Here is a 17,253-nt window from a genome sequence, read left to right on the forward strand (position 1 = left end):
TATATACACACCCATGATAAACCAATATACAGTACAAATAAATGTAGAAGGGTTATCAAAAGCACTGTCCTACAACCAAACACTTCTCCATACATACACACTAAATTAAAATCGATTTTCTTTAATATTCATAACTGATCTCTCAATCTAAATCATCACTAAACCTCTGAAAAGCCATTTAAACAACTTACATTCCAATATAAATGATGCCTAAATATCTATGCACCATATACATTCTGCAAGTAAACAAATCTCAATTAGCAATCATTATTTACATCCCTAAACAATTCACACTAGATCCCGAACAATAAAACCATTAACAAATTCACGCCTAGAGCAGAACAATTAAGCCTTTGAAAAAATATAAGTACCGACAAAAATACAACCTTTACAAACCAAGCCTATCCCTGACCTTCCTCAAACACACAATACAATACCAAGGAATACATCTATCTAATTTTAAAATACTTTAAACTCACAATAAAGCATAGCAGCATACACAAAATAATTTAAAACACATCTAATGCAGCTTTTAAAACAACATCATTTCTTACCCTGTACTGTACTGTATGTATATATCTCTCTAGACATATATACATACATACAGTGGCAAGAAATGATATACCACAAAAAAAAAATACACATGTTAAAAAACCTTTTGAAAAAATTAACAAGTTAAATAAAATACATTTCTTTACTGTAGTTCACTTACCATTACTTGCCCCCACCGACTCCCGTTGCGCAACTTACTCACGAACCAATCCACGATCAGGAACCCATAAAATAAAAAACCATAAAATAATAAACATTAATCTAAAAATCCAAATCAATCCACGGGTCTTCTATCTGTAATCCATCTTCATCTGTGTTCTTCTTTCTTCTATCTCCTTCCAGCGGGGCGGGGCGGGGTCTTCTCCCCGTCTGCGGCCACGCCCTGGTCTTCTTTCTTGGCCGGAGGTCCTTCCTCCGTGGCATTTGGTTTCAAAATGAGACGACATAGGCTTTTAAAGGCCTATGACGTCACATTTTGCGTCATGGTTCCCACGGTCCTGATTGGGCCGTGAAAACCATGTGCTTTGGCCGACAAAAAAAAAAATGATGACGTCACTTAAAGGGAATGAAAGCACAGCCAATCAGAATGGCTTTGCTTCAATTGCCTTTAAGATGACGTCATGAAAAGGCACATGGCCGCCCTCACATGGTATGGTAGCCAATCAGAGCATGGGAACTCCATCCCTACTCTGATTGGCTTTGGTATACCATGTGTCAGGGGCTTGGGGGAGAAAGGATGTGACGTCAATGAAAACCTGTCACGTGGTACGGTAGCCAATCAGAGTAGGGAAGAACACAGATGAAGATGGATTACTGATAGAAGACCCGTGGATTGATTTGGATTTTTAGTTTAATGTTTATTATTTTATGGTTTTTTATTTTATGGGTTCCTGATCGTGGATTGGTTCGTGAGTAAGCTGCGCAATGGGAGTCGGTGGGGGCAAGTAATGGTAAGTGAACTACAGTAAAGAAATGTATTTTATTTAACTTGTTAATTTTTTCAAAAGGTTTTTTAACATGTGTATTTTTTTTTTTTGTGGTACAGTATATCATTTCTTGCCATTGTATGTATGTATATATGTCTAGAGATATATATACATACAGTACAGTACAGGGTAAGAAATTATGTTGTTTTAAAAGCTGGATTAGATGTGTTTTAAATTATTTTGTGTATGCTGCTACAGTATGCTTTATTGTGAGTTTAAAGTATTTTAAAATTAGATAGATGTATTCCTTGGTATTGTATTGTGTGTTTGAGGAAGGTCAGGGATAGGCTTGGTTTGTAAAGGTTGTATTTTTGTCGGTACTTATATTTTTTCAAAGGCTTAATTGTTCTGCTCTAGGCGTGAATTTGTTAATGGTTTTATTGTTCGGGATCTAGTGTGAATTGTTTAGGGATGTAAATAATGATTGCTAATTGAGATTTGTTTACTTGCAGAATGTATATGGTGCATAGATATTTAGGCATCATTTATATTGGAATGTAAGTTGTTTAAATGGCTTTTCAGAGGTTTAGTGATGATTTAGATTGAGAGATCAGTTATGAATATTAAAGGAAATTGATTTTAATTTAGTGTGTATGTATGGAGAAGTGTTTGGTTGTAGGACAGTGCTTTTGATAACCCTTCTACATTTATTTGTACTGTATATTGGTTTATCATGGGTGTGTATATAATGTGTGTATATATATATATATACTGTATATCTCTCTCTCTCTCTCTCTCTCTCTCTCTCTTTCTCTCTGTCTCTCTGTATATATATACAGTATATATATATAGTTGCATGATGAAGCCACAGTACAAATTCATGGGTGAGGGTGGGTATCGGGCCTGTGTGGCATAACCCCTTAATCACCTTTGCGGTTATTATCTGATAAGGTGTTTAAGGGGTTAATTGATATCTGAATGTAATTGCAATGTATTGGCTTTTGATTTTTGTTTACTTGGTTGATTCATTTGCAGAATGTATATGGTGCATAGATTTTATGCATCATTTATACAATGTAAATGCAATGTACTGTGTGGATTGGAATGTTATGTTTTATATTGTAAGATCACGTGATCGGTCCCTTTAAACCAAGCAGAGGGATACCGGCACCTCATAAAGGGGGCTGTATCTCGGGGAGCAGGGGGTCCCCAGACCTGAAACCAACGCGGTTCAGCTCCGGAGACCCTCTGCACATCTACACTATCAATAAAAATGTATTTCAAATGTATTTATTGTCATTTATTTATTTATTTATTTAGATTTATTTATTTATTTTTTGGCGGCTGCTGTGTGTGAGTTTTTTTTTATTGTGGGTAGCGGGGTGGGTGAATGGGGTATTAGCCACAACGGTGCTTGTTTAGGGCTTGCGGGGGGGTAGCGGGAGGGCTTAATCCCTTCATGACCGTAGCGGTATTAACTGCTACGGTCGTGAAGGGGTTAAGTGCACCCGCAACCCTTTAGGGGGTGCCGGTATCCCTCTGCTCTGCTTGGTTTACAGGCCACGATCACGTGATCAGGACCTTTAAACCAAGCAGAGGGATACCGGCACCTCATAAAGGGGCCTGTATCTCGGGGAGCAGGGGGTCCCCAGACCTGAAACCAACGCGGTTCAGCTCCGGAGACCCCCTGCACATCTACACTATCAATAAAAATGTATTTAAAATAATTTTTAATGTGCCGATGTTTGCGCAGAGAGAGAGCAGCGGATCTCTCTCTGCTGCAAATACATCTCGCCCCCGCCGCCCATACAGTAGTATCATTTATGTATGTGCATATACAGTACTGTATGTGTACAGTACTGTATGTTAGGGGTTATAGGGTAGTTGTTATACAGTATATATATATATATATACTGTGTATATACAGTACTGTATATATATACTGCATTACAATTCATGAATTTATTCATTCAACCTTGTCAGAGGTGAGGAGCGGCGCATTCCAGGTATCTGCCAGGTACAAACTGGTCATTTGCTCGAATAAAGTGTGTCGCAGCAGTACATACACACACACACATACAGCACCGACAATGTTTATTCGACTAAAAACCGCACGGCTGGATGCGTGGCGGCAGCGTGGAGAAGCGTTGGGAAGCGGCTCGTTCGCGTGACGTCGGTGACGTCACAGTGACGTGCGCGCCCGGCTTCCCCGGCTTCCCCGGCTTCCCCGACTCCCCTGAAGGTTTGAAATGAGGTAAGCGGGGGAGCGGGGATGCAGAGGGGCACAGCAGGAGCCGCTAGGGGGTCGGGAAGGTATTTAAATTGCGCGCCGATTGGAGGGGGGGGAAACGGAGGGGACGCGGCTGGATGCGGCTGGCGCACTGACTATTCTCAGCACCAGCCGGAGTAAGTCCTGGTCAACCGGCGGCTTTTGCTTCAATAAACATTGTCGGTACTGTACACACACATTTGTTTTTTCTGTGGTTGAACTTCTAACCTATTCTTTCGTTTTAATGCTGTTGAAGAAATTCCGTAATGACTCTTAATTATGAGACAAGGCATAATTTTTGCGTATGAATAAAATAGGAAGAATATATATGACATTAGAATAAATTGAGAACACATTTTCTGAACAAGAGCTTAAAATGTGAAGAAAGTTACAAGGAATCAACTTTCGTCCAAAGTGAATATATTATGATATATTTATAACAGACAGCTCTAGGGAATTATAGGCATACTCAGATGAAGGAGGGCGGAGAACGATATTAGGCTAGGAAGAGGAATAATCAAATGTCAAACAAGATGATAAAAAAGCCCAGTTAGTAAAGGAGGACAAAACCTTTTTAGATATATATATATATTGAATGTATAGCTGGGCCACCTTATTATTTATTTGTACTTAGCCTTCATAGCTGAATATAAAGGGGAGGGACCATATGAGAGTAACCGGAAAGGAGTTGGACAGAAGCACAGAGGAGAAAGTCCTACAGGAACTTTCAAAAGTGGACAAGTCAGTTGGGCCAGACAGAATACATCCAAGGATATTAAAAGAGCTTAGGGTTGTTGTGGCAACACCATTAATAGAACTATTTAAGCAGCCAATATTAAGGTGTAGTTTCAGGTGTCTGGAGAAGAGCAAGCTTAGTCTATGTCAGCCACAATGGAATAAGAACTGATGACCTCAGCTCTTCAGAACCGCACTTCTGGCAGTGAGCTGGATCAGCTGCTGGATAGCTCCACTACCTCAGTAAACCTTTGAACTCTACTATTAATTGCAATTTAAGTTCCTACGTCTTGGTGCCCCGTCTTTCCTAAACTAATTGCCTCCATAATCAACTCGTTTTTTTTCTTCTGACCCAACCACTAATGCTTGGAAAACCGCCAGAGTTATCCCTCTTTTCAAAAGTGGTGACAAAAACATTTTCTCCAACTAGAGACCAAGCTCTATTCTACATCTATTCAAAGTGATGGAAAAATGTATTAACTCCTAACTAAAATAACTTTATAAGAAATACAATGTTCTTAGTCAATTCCAATCTGGCTTCTGTCGAAATCACTCCGCATTAATGACACTCTTAAAAATAACAGTTGACTGGTGCAATATTCCTAGATTATTATTCCTAGTTAAATAAGCTAAATAAGTTAAATAAGCTCCAGTACTCTGGTATTGGACAATATGCTTTAAAGTGGTTTACTGATGCAGTGGCAGTTATTCGAACACATCACGGCGCCGATTTTGAGTTCTCTGCTGTTCCCCACGCAGCATGAACGCGGCCAATCGCCCCAGGCACCCGCGCTTATCGCGGATGTTTTGTTTGAATTTCATGGATTCTGTTTCTTCGTTTCCAATAAAATGGATGAATTGTAATGTGTACAGTACTGTGCTACTGTTCTACTGTGCTACTGTGTCAATTATATGTTTTTAAAAGCCAGAACACTAAAATTCGTTTTTCTGCACTCGCCGCGCTTGCATTTTAGTGCGGGGAAGGCTGGAATTCATCCTGCGGTTTCAAATTGGGATTCCGATGTACATGAACAATTGGGATTCCGATGTACAAGTGTTCGAATAATGGCCGCTGCATCAGTATCTCATTTTTAAAGCCTATATTGTTCTGATGAGTCCAGGAAGGAGCTGGTTAATTGCAACTACAGACAATTAACCAGTATCCACCTGGCTCATCAGACAGGTAGAAAAGCCTCCTGTTCGAACTGCAGGGGATCACACTAGTACATGGAAGGTGTTTGCTGACAGAGAGAGATCCCTGGGAACAAGCCCCTTATTCTGGGTCAGAGCGGTCACTGGAACCCGCCAGAGTACACCCCTTCCCCCATGGACAACAACCCAGACCTGGACTGAGAGAAACAGCCCTGATAATAAGTTACGTCTTTGGACATTGGGTCAGAGGCTGGCAAGAGGCCTTTCCTCCCAGCCCTTCAGATAGCGACTGGGAGAGTAAGTTAGCCCTTAAAAAGGATAGACTGTTTGTTTATTTGTGTGCTGCCTTAAAGCTGTATTGTTTGAAGGTACAGGCTAAATAAAAGTCAAAGTTTATTTGTCCCAATATACCTGATATTACCCCTGCACTCGAGAGGTGGCCCTTGAATTTAAAAGGGGCCCGGAGACGGTCTGGGAAAATTGTTGTACTTTTTGTGTCTACATTTCCTGCAACAGCATGAGCAACAAAACCAGGAACCACAAGCAGAAGTGACCAGAATTAAAGGGCAACACATCCAGGCAGAAAAAGGTACAGTACGCTGGAGAAAGCCACAATGCCACAGTATGACTAGGGGGGACTGCAACAGACACTGACCCGCACACAAGGTACTGACTCTGTGACCAAATACTACCCGACCACGCGTGCAGGAAAAAAAACAAAAACCCATGGGTTTTTAAAATGACCGCTCCGAAAAATAAATGGTCTACAGAGATATCTGTGAGCGGTATGAACTCTGCAAGTGAAGACTGCTCACCTGTAGGACTGCCAGCTGGGGTTCTTGCATATACAGAGAAAATCCTCGGATGGTGGAAGAATACACCTGATGTTGCCAAAATGAAGGTCCAAATGTGGTTGTCCTGTAATTAACCTGGCCACATGCAAGAGTGTCCCTTACGGTTCAAAGAGGATCCTGATGAGGAGGATATCTCTTTTGTGGGCCCAGAAATGTGACGCACCCACAGAACACCTCTAGAATGGTGGAGCTGCCTGAACCATGTATGCACCGAAAAGACAGGTCTTTACGACCATGAATATGATTGTCGGCAGCAAGAGCAGGACCAGCAGAATGCCAAATATTTCCGCCTGTTAATGCAACTGCAAGAAAAGCATGGTGGATGCAATGAAACTGTAACATGTAGCTCACCACAAATGAAGTGCGACCGCGTTGCTAAGGCAGGGAATTGAGTAACGCTGACCCACAGCCACGCGGGCGCGCCTAGGATGTAGAGTAGTCGTTCAAGCCAGGTCAGGATTGGATATGTGAGAGTAGTGAGGTACTTGCCAGATTCAGGAGAGGAGAGTTGCGGATCGTCGGGGTGCGTAGCCAGGTTCAGGATTGGAGAGTACCGGATCGTCGGGGTACGTAGCCAGGTTCTGGATAGGATATTGTCGGGTCGTCGAGTACCTAGCCAAGGTCAGGACTGGAGATAGGAGAATGGTCATACACGCCAGATCAGGAGTGGAGAGAAGCGGAGTCCAAGGTAGAAGCATGGTCAGGCAACAAGAGGTTAATCAGGCAAGGCAAGGCAAGCTCTCAGGAACTGGAATGCAGCAAGGCATGGCGTCACACTAGGCTATGCTCAGCAAAGACAGAGTGCAAGTGAAGGGTATAAATAGGAAGACGCTCCAATAGCAAGCCAGGGCGGAACCAGGAAGTAAAATCCAATAGGTTGCTGGGGCACAAAGGTGTGCCCTATGATGCAGCCTGATCAGAACTGGAGCCGGGACCGATCGCATGCCGACCCGTGCCCGTCACGGAGGTCAGGGGGTGGAGCCTAGGTCGCACGTCACTCCCAGGCCGGTCCTCACTAATCAACACTAACCCGCAATGCATGCGGCAACGTCAGGTGACGTCAACCTACGTGATGACATCACGCTGTGCCTCGGAAAGGCGCGAAAATTAAACAATAAGTAGGAGAGGAAGATGGAGGACTAGATAAACATAACCCTTGAAGAAGTTCTAATGAACGAAAAGCATTGGGTGGTACTACACACTAAAGGAGAATTGCTGAGCACTGGTGTATCTTGAGGGATTGCCCATCTAGAATTGACTCCTTGTTTACTGTGACCTGCTATGGAAGGCCGCCACAAGGTTTTCCAGAGAAGGAAGGAGCATTGGACTCTCCCTTATTATCTGACCCAGGGTGGTCCCATTGCTTACACCCCTTCTGTGTTTGTGTTACTGAGCTTTTAATATATCTGCTGTTATAAAGCAAGCTGCACCATATCCTGTGTCCTCTCTTTTATACACTGGGAATCTCCTCCCCACGCTCCTGACGACCTACTACTCACCAGACCTGAGCTGGTTACTCATAACAGCCGCAAAGCCTTTACTACTCACATTAAATGTGAGTAAGATCATTTCGACATATCAATTAAGAACCCCCTTTTTTATACTCTAGTGCACTATTGTATATTATTTTTTCTTTAATATATACACCTACCTGGATGCGAGTGCGCTCCCGATCCTCTGCCCTCATCGCCTTAAGCACAAGAGTGCGAAATGTGTAGGTGGGGTATTTGTACCCATTTTTACCTGTTTATGCTTATGTGAGCTGAATAAATAATATTTTTATGGGAGTTACACTGTCATGATCCTTTTTGCTCCTGTTTGTTCCTGTCCTGTTGAGGCTGTGCTCGGTTCCACACCGACACCACTTGGAAACCATTTTTCAATGGATTCTGCACGCTATTAGGACTTGCCAGATCCACTGAAAGGGCTTCATACAAAGATAACAGGCATTAGCCTTATGATTGTTACCCCCTCATATATATACTGTAGGGCCCCGCTTCTCGCCGATCTGCCAATACGGCGGTACTATTTCCCGACTGCGGTCATATTTTTTGCGCATGTACAGCAGGGAGCGCCGAGTCCGCACATGCACAGAAGGGAACGCTGGGTCCGCACAAGTGCAGAATGTTGCATTCTGGGATGGCGCAGGAGGGAGGAGAGACGGGAAATTGCCGGTGGACATAGCTTTTTTGTGTGCAGAGCGCACAAATGCTATGTTCCGCTTTTCTGCGATTTCCGCTTTTCGGCAGGGGCCTGGAACCGAACCCACCGAATATGTGGGGCCCTACTGTATTTGCTTAACTTTGCAGAGGTGAGTCATATATTGTGGTGGGTACCACTAGGCGTGAATTCTCCCAAGCATTTAATACCTGGACTGTTTATGTGGATTATTGAAGGCATTTTCGGACATTATTTATCTAATACTAGGAATACTCCATAGAGTACATACTGTAGACTGATTGAGCGCCATTTCAACCCTGAACTGTACTCTGGATTTACAAGCTCATAAGGGGAAATAGTCACAGTAAAGTAATTTGCACAGGCTTATTAAAGGCACAAAATAAATAAAAAATAGGATAGAAGGTAAAATTACAATAAGATTGCAGACCTAGAACTATTAGATAAATAAGCAGAAAATACATTCCAAACAAACTGAAGTAGTATTACTTTGTGGATATGAAAATAGAGAAGAAAATGTCAGTTGTTCTAATGTATGCATTATTATAACACGGGACTGGTGTAGTTATTTTGCTAAACAGAATTATAAATGGAGGCATTCAGTAAAAGAAATCAGTTCAAGTATTTTAAATTAATTCTCGACCAGAAGAAAAAGCCCTGCAAGCAGCAATGGATCTGCAGACTAATGTAACAATCTGTATATTAATATTCAGAAATGGTAGTACGAGTTATACAGTATTCTCATTTCTGTTAAACTTTATGAGGCAGAGAAACTGTGATGTGATTGTATGGGTTTTGGAGGAAAATCTAATTACCACGATGACAGTTTGTTTGTACAGTATTTATTCTGTTCTGTACACTGCGACTGGAACGATTGGAAAAGGAAAGATATGTAAGAAAAAAGGGGCCTGTTAAGCACTTTCATTAAATGGCAACTGTGTTGCTCTTGGCACTATTAGTTTCAATAGGAGCTTCCCTGTGAGATCGGATTGCAGAGACTACTGCAGTTTAATGGATAAAGCCCTATGTATCAAGTGGCTGATACTGTACATACACAGTGACACATTACACATGTTTTCTCTAGCATCACATTGTGTCAGTGGATGGCAAATATTGGACATTTGCTAATCACATTTGCAATTGCTACCAATCTTAGAAAAAAAGAAGTAGATTACATACCATATATTAGGAATGTAAAGTTTGGTACACCCCATTAAAACATTGCATCAAGTAACACACCCTGCTATAACTCCTAATTCCCCCTATCTCTCCATATTACCCCCTATGCCAGTACAATGTCAGCGAGAAGCCACTCCATTCATTGACACATCTTTGTGCAATTCTTGATATACAGTATAGCTTGTATTGTGTGTCAGTTGCTATTAGTTAGGGACCAGTCAGGTGTGTTACTATACCTGTGTGGCCAATATGCCATGATGAATGCCAGTATTATGGGTCCCTGTGCCAATAACTCCAGCTGCAGCTACATCAGAAATTGCTCCTAGACTGCAAAACAAAAAGAAGACATGTATAGTATTTTACTTTCACAGTTCCTCTCGTCTATGAATGAAGTTATGGAATTAATAGTAGACAGACACTTTGTGACAAAAGTTAAGATGCATAAGAAATGAGTCGTTCTATTTGAGGCATGATATGATAACTGTACTGTAATTAAGCGACAATGGGGCTAAAACAGGGTTAAGCCTGTACCACGGGGTGGGCAACTCCAGTCCTCAAGGGCCCAAAACAGGTCAGGTTTTCAGGATATCCCTGCTTGAGCACAAGTAGCTCAGAAGACTGAGCCACTGATTTAGAGACGTGCTGAAGCATGGATATCCTGAAAACCTGACCTGTGGCAGCCATTGAGGAATGGAGTTGCCCACATCTGATGTACAGGCGTAACCATTTTGTTCCTATACTTTTGCATCCTGTATGCCCTGTGTACCATGTAGCTATGTACCATGTAGCTATGTCCCTCCTTCAGTTTATTGTGTACCCCATGCTGCTGCGGGGCTTTCATCCTACCACCATATTGCCGTCATCTTAGACAACCTGGCACCCCTAGGTTTGGGAAACATTAACACCTTTCCGGTTTTCCCTCCCTCTCCTTTACCCAATGTTGTTTTCTGAGGGCCAGCCCTGTGATTGGCCTAAAGTTAGAAACCCCTGCCCAACAGCCCCTTGATTTGCCCAGTGAAACCCTTTGCATGTCAATGACGAATCATTTTCTAAGGTCCTTGCCTGGCAAGTCTCCAGCAGTTTTTTTCTCTCCAGGGGAAACGGCTTCACCTGTCACAAGTCTTTCCTTGGCACATCCCGGAACTCTGCCTCAGCCTCGCAAACACACCATGTGCCAAGGACCTCCTTCAATCCCCACAGATCTATAACCTCATCAAAGAGGCACCAAGCTCAGTGCGGTCACCCTCGCTCTAAGTGGTAGGAACTTTTTATTGACCCTCCCACTTTATTTACTGATGATGATGACTATATGTAACCAATTTCTGTGTGTACTGTACCCTTCAAATTAAACCCCTTAGTTTAGTGTCTAACCGAGTGTTAGCCCATGGGCTTTGTTACACTCATATTTTATGTACAGTAATGTTGTGGGTATGTTATTGGTGTGGTTTCTGGGAGCCCTGTGACCCTTGAGTTTACAGAGGCCACATTGCCCTCAGAAACCACCAGGTAATCGGAAACTGATTGTGTCTCCCCAGGGAGTCTGCAGTTACCAGCAGGGGCAGGAGGTATCCAGTGCAGAAGAGTGGAGCTCTTCAGTGGTTCCCCCCAGTGATCCCAGTTGGTGGCACCCTAGTGGGCATAGGCTAAAAGTTTTGTGAGCTTGGCACATTTTTGCTGTAGCAAGAGCAGGGTCCCTTTGTGGTCGGTTGGACCGAGGCACTATCCTGACTGGCAGAGTCTTGGTGAGGACTCCGTTTACCGATGACCTTTCTCTTTTGGGAACCGGTGGCCTGACGTTTCATCACAAACCAGAAGACAGAGGGTAAGTTCCAGGTGAATGTACAGTAAAGTTCAGTCACACAATTGGACTTTAATTAGACCCGCAACTGCTGTGTTGTTGCTCAAGATTCCTTAAAAAGTTTTCTTATTAACAATGAAACACTGAAGTCCTATCTAGTCACTAAATGGATGATATCATGCCATTTTAACATTTTATGTGAATTATAAGACGGTGGAATAATAAATGTCCTGTCATAGTTGTGGGTTTGAGTAAAGTTTTTTGTTGTTTTGCACAGAGCTGCAACTTCTATGAGTGGGCTATCAGTAACTAATGCTTCTCATTAACGAGTTTGGAAAAAAATTACCAGTAGAGGGATTAAAAGGTTCATCATAGTTAAAGTAAGAAAAATCACACTGCACCGGAATAGCACAAAAACGTATTCTACCCATCTACACTGGAAGAAAGCAAGAAAGCTCACCAATAACTAGATGCAAATAAGGGTAATTGTAGTGACACAAAATATAGCAGAGAAAGCTGACATTCAGTTCCCAGGGGAAGCTTTATCAGGGATTAAGTATAAATGGAGACCCCTAATCCATAAACCTGTAGAGAATCAGCACCCGATTTATCAAGGAGAATAAAACCACAATTAGAAGCATGTAAAAGCCATGTCAACCCTATTGTAATGTTCTTTCTTTGCATCAGTATTGCATATTGCCCACCTCAACCTAGTACAACTAGAGGCAAAAAAGCAGCAGCAAACCTACAGATTTATACATGACATGTTCATGTAACTGGAAGGAACACTCTTACACAGTCTAGTGGAAAAGGTATAGTCAATGTTTTCAATGTTTCTATTTGAGTTAAGACCCGTCTCCATCCTTAAGGCTCTGATTTCTTAATAACAATACTTGTAGTTAGAAAAATAGAAACATTGAACTACTTGGCCAACGTGTCTGCTCATTTTCCTATCTCCTTTAAGACCTCAGACCCTAATTTTTCTTCGTATTTTGGATATCCTTATGCCTATTCCAGTGAAAAATAGGTTTCAGGTGGAAATAACCACTTCAAAAAAATAAAAAGTGCACATGCAGAGTGAAAGTAATCTCATTGAATGTAGTATAAGTGATTGGAATGACAAATACATACAGTAGGGCCCGGCACATACGGCGGGTTCCGTTCCAGGGCACCGCCGTAAAGTGGAAATCGCCGTAAAGTGGGGCCCTACTGTACTGCATTGTACCTTTTGAAAACAGAGATGCAGAGCTGTAAACCGACTGTTTCGCTGACAAATGGCATCTGACAAGGAGTTGCGCACGCGCTAAAACTGTTGCTTTGTGACAGCCGGATACTCAGCTGCTGAGCGCTTCATGCTGAAACTCGCCGGAACAACTGAACAAGCGTCAAACCTAATGAATATGGGTATACATTGGGAAACGCTGTATGAGTGGAGCGCTGTAAAGCGGGGCCCTACTGTATCTTTCAAGAGGAATTGGTGCTGATCCTTCAAGAGGAGTTTTCCCTAATCCCCCACAAAATAATGGCAATTGATGTTAGAGCTCAAGCAGAATCTTCAAGAATGACATATAAAAGAGAGAAACAATACTGCAATACTGCAAACTGATGGGCGCAGATATGGGGGATTGCTGGATGTAACACACTGAGATGAAATCAAGCGTGTAGAATACTGGACAGGAGCAAAGAAGTGTTCTTGCAGAATTAGATGTGTCTCCAGGTTCCAGTGGCGGACGGCATTAAAGAGAACAGAGAAGCCCCATTGTGTAAAACAATTTATATTAAAAATATAAACATGAGAAATTTGCACTCACAAAATTGCATTTGACATGCACATTTACACCACAAACTAGGTCAAAAATAGCAAAACGCTGCATTGTTCTCCTTCCTGGTTCCTGCTTTGAAGACTCCCTCAGTGTGGCTGGGACTTCTGGGTTGCCGTCAAAACCCGCGTGCAGGACAGGAACACACACAGATCACCCCCATTCCTCAGAGCATGTCCAGAAACAGTTCCATAGGAGTGACGCTAGTAGCACTACGTGTTTTACTCAGATGAGCTATCCTGATGAAGCTCGTCTGAGTGAAACGTGTAAGGCTACTAGCGTCACTCCTGTAGACCTGGTTTGGACGACAACCCAGAAGTGTCATTGCGGAAATACTGAGAGCATCATGAAAACTGGATCCAGGAAGGAGAACGTTGTAGCGTTTTTCGATTTTTGACCCAATTTGTGTTCTATATGTGTATGTCAATTGCCGTTTTGTGAGTGCAAATTTCTTATGTTTATCTTTTTATTTTTAATATAAATTGTATTACACTATGTGGCTTCTCTGTTCTCTTTAATGCCGTCCGCTACTGAATCCTGGAGACACATCTGATTCTGCAAGAAGGCTTCTTTGCTCCTGTCCATTATTCCTCATGCTTGATTTAATCTGCCAGAATGTGATACATCCACCAATACCCCATATTAGTGTCTATCATTGTACTGTATTGCACTATTGTTTATTTCTTTTCTTAGGCCATTCTTGAGGATTCTGTTTGCGCTCTGACGTCCATTGATATTATATCTATCAAGTATGTTTTTATTCCCTTACTGTTTTAGCCCCTACCAGCCCATTGGGAGCCTATTCTACAAATCCACCAACCTTTCCGCGAATAAGTACTTAACCACATCTCCCCTTATTTCCCATTTATTTAGCCCCTGTAGCCTGTATAGTAATGGTGCCGTAACAATGCTAATTTGTACAATTAAATTTGTACTGCATGTGTGTCTTTTTTTTGTTCTTAACTATTACTTCTTCAACATGGCTATATACTGTCATATAGACTCTTACAAATACAATGCAAGAAAGACACATTCACTATAAAAAAAATTATTCAAAAGGACTTGTTTTACTTAAACAAGGATTCTGCCCAATTATTTTAGGCATTCCATATTGTCTGATTGCCACTCACATTGTAATGTATATATTTTAACTTTCTAAAGCACTACGTGCCATACATGGCTAGCTACCAATACACAGATAAATTCAAACATATGCATGCCTCTTATACCCATACTCGTCTCTTATGCTCTCCCAAGGATATTTCATCTTTGCATTTTTAAGCTCTACAACACTCTCCCATGTTAAATCTTTCTCACTAAACTCTCCCTACGTTTGGAACTCTCTTCCACTCTGTAACGGGTGCCCGCCAGTAACTGGATGGAACCGCGAGGCCGAGGTGTAGATATTGATACACCGACCTGAAGCCGCGTCCGGATGTTTTCTACAGAGAGAGAGAGATGTCTCTCCACGTGTTGAATAAAGGTATGTTTAAGGGGATATATATAGCACTGGGGACTCTAGTAAAATGTAATTTGCTCTCCCCCCCCCCCCCTTCCCCTCACTTGTGAATTGACGTTAACCTCATTCAACATAATACCCATTACAGATTTTTGATGACGTGACCTTATGTGCCCTTAGTGCCAGATCCACAAAGGTCTGTTTACTAAGTGGTATTCACCTTTTTAGCATCTTACAGACGCTCCTAAGACAAAGGGACAGTTGTTAAAGGTGTATGGAGCATGATGCTGTGATGTATATCTGTACACTCACATTCATATTATCTGCGTGTGATTAAACATGCTGACATACAGTAGGACATACTTTGCTCTCATAGTTAAATAGTGAAGGATCATCCATCATGCGCTATTTACAATATAATAAAAGGTCAAATTATAATAGTAGCTACAAGAAAAAGAAGCTAATTGGATGGATAATCATTTTATATAAGAAAGTTAATTACTGATTTAGTGTGCCAACAGAATAAGCAGGCCAATCCAAAATGTGACACACTGTAAAACAATGTTACATTTTTAGTACATTAACATCCAGAAAGGAGTAACATGATTAGATGAAACTAGATAATTATGCAGCCATCAGAAAAATAATCAATATTAGTTACATAAAGTTACAAAATTCAGTTCTATAAGCTGATCTTCTGACATGCATTATCTGATAGGAGTAATACTGTATAACGATGTCCTTGAGGACATCATCTTTAAGGAAAGTGGCTGGTGGCTATACACTGTGTTGTGTGTACATTGTGGTGATGCCTTAAATCCTATTCATAAGGGGTTCCCTAGTTGGTAGAAAAAATGAGATTGAAGACTGCTTAAAGTATTGTTCAAAATGTACAGTACAGCTCAACCCCGTTATAACGCGATCCGTCACAACGCGAATCCGCTTATAACGCAATGCAAGCGTGGCTCCCAATTTTCGTATTTATGAATACTTTACAACACGATTATTGGTATCTTAAATACTTTATTGTACAATGCATACAATTGTACATTATTTCTAATGCGATCCGCTTATAGCGCGATGTGATTCTTTTGGGCTCCAAGCACAGCGTTATAATGAGGTTGAGCTTTATTAGTTATAAAGCTAATTTCTCTGCAGAATAATCTATGTGGGTGAAACATAATATGGGTCACTCATTGAAGTGTACTAGTTTCGAAGTGCAATAAAAAAAAACACAGTTCAATGGGAGTTTCCACATAGTTTTGCCCGAGCGCCACTATCTTACTCAAATGAATAACTCGCGATGAGAGAGTAATGAGAAGCACAAAACTGCTATAAGATAACAATGTCAAAACAATGCTATCGCAGGTCTTAAATATTTTCTTCATGGGTTATAATCCATTAAAGTGACCTGTACAGTGATGTCATGACAATGAGAGGGAATGTGATGAAGCTGAAAGGATAGACCAAGAACCCCCAATGAAGCTCTACAAGAGCAAAACATGTGTTAGGTACATATGACATCATCAAACGTGGGACATCATTGGGCATGGAGCTTAGGTATCTGGTAGAACGCTGGGACCTGCCCTTCTCCCTCTTCTTTACTCACCCCTGACATGAATTGTATTCTTTCTATATGTGCGGGACCGATTCTAAGTGAAATGAATAATTATGAAAATAGTATGTTTAATCAGAATACTTGTATAGTCCCATTTCTGCTAAATGGTATGTCCTACAAATGCGGAAGGAGTCAAACTGATTTTCTTTGCTACACTTGAGATAACACGAATATGACAAATAGTTATTCGGATAACAAGTATAGTGTAGTATGTCAGTATATGTTAGAAAAATAAAACAATGGTGAGGAATGCACCTGTCTCAATCCGTTCCGTGGATTTTCCCAGTGAAATCCGATCCAAGGAATGAAATCAGCCATTAGATTACTTCTGTGCATCTCCGCCACATGGATTTGAAAGAATCCGTCAAAGGATTGAATTTAAATCTGAATCTGTCTTTACATTGATATTTTTATACTTGTCTCATAATAATTCAGTTTGATGGATTCAAATTCTGTTTGCAATTTCGGATTTAGTAAGAGTCTCAGAAAGACGGGTTATTTTTTCCCCCCCTGATCCGTGGGGTACCGCTGATGAAAGGAACTGGCCAATCCGTGGCAGATTCAAATTCCATGGAAGAGGTTGCCCATCGCTACTAACAGTATATAAACCTGGTTGTAGCATTAAGGGTTGGTGCTCCCATTAGTTCGTTCTCATGCAGTGTGGATCCAAATGGTATATAGGAAGAGGTACTGTATATAGGAAGAAAAGAAGA

General features: G+C 41.5%; 1 protein-coding gene across 1 annotated transcript in view; it reads right to left on the reverse strand.

Moving 5' to 3' along the window:
* The window catches only part of LOC142493904 (L-gulonolactone oxidase-like), a 272,413-nt gene that overhangs the window by 201,852 nt on the left and 53,308 nt on the right, over window positions 1-17,253 (reverse strand). Inside the window, exon 5 of the mRNA XM_075598611.1 lies at window positions 10,082-10,172. Coding sequence (XP_075454726.1) covers window positions 10,082-10,172 — 91 coding nt within the window. The remainder of the gene's footprint in view (window positions 1-10,081; window positions 10,173-17,253) is intronic.

The sequence above is a fragment of the Ascaphus truei genome, chromosome 4 (genome assembly GCF_040206685.1).
Source record: "Ascaphus truei isolate aAscTru1 chromosome 4, aAscTru1.hap1, whole genome shotgun sequence".
Lineage (NCBI taxonomy): Eukaryota > Metazoa > Chordata > Amphibia > Anura > Ascaphidae > Ascaphus > Ascaphus truei.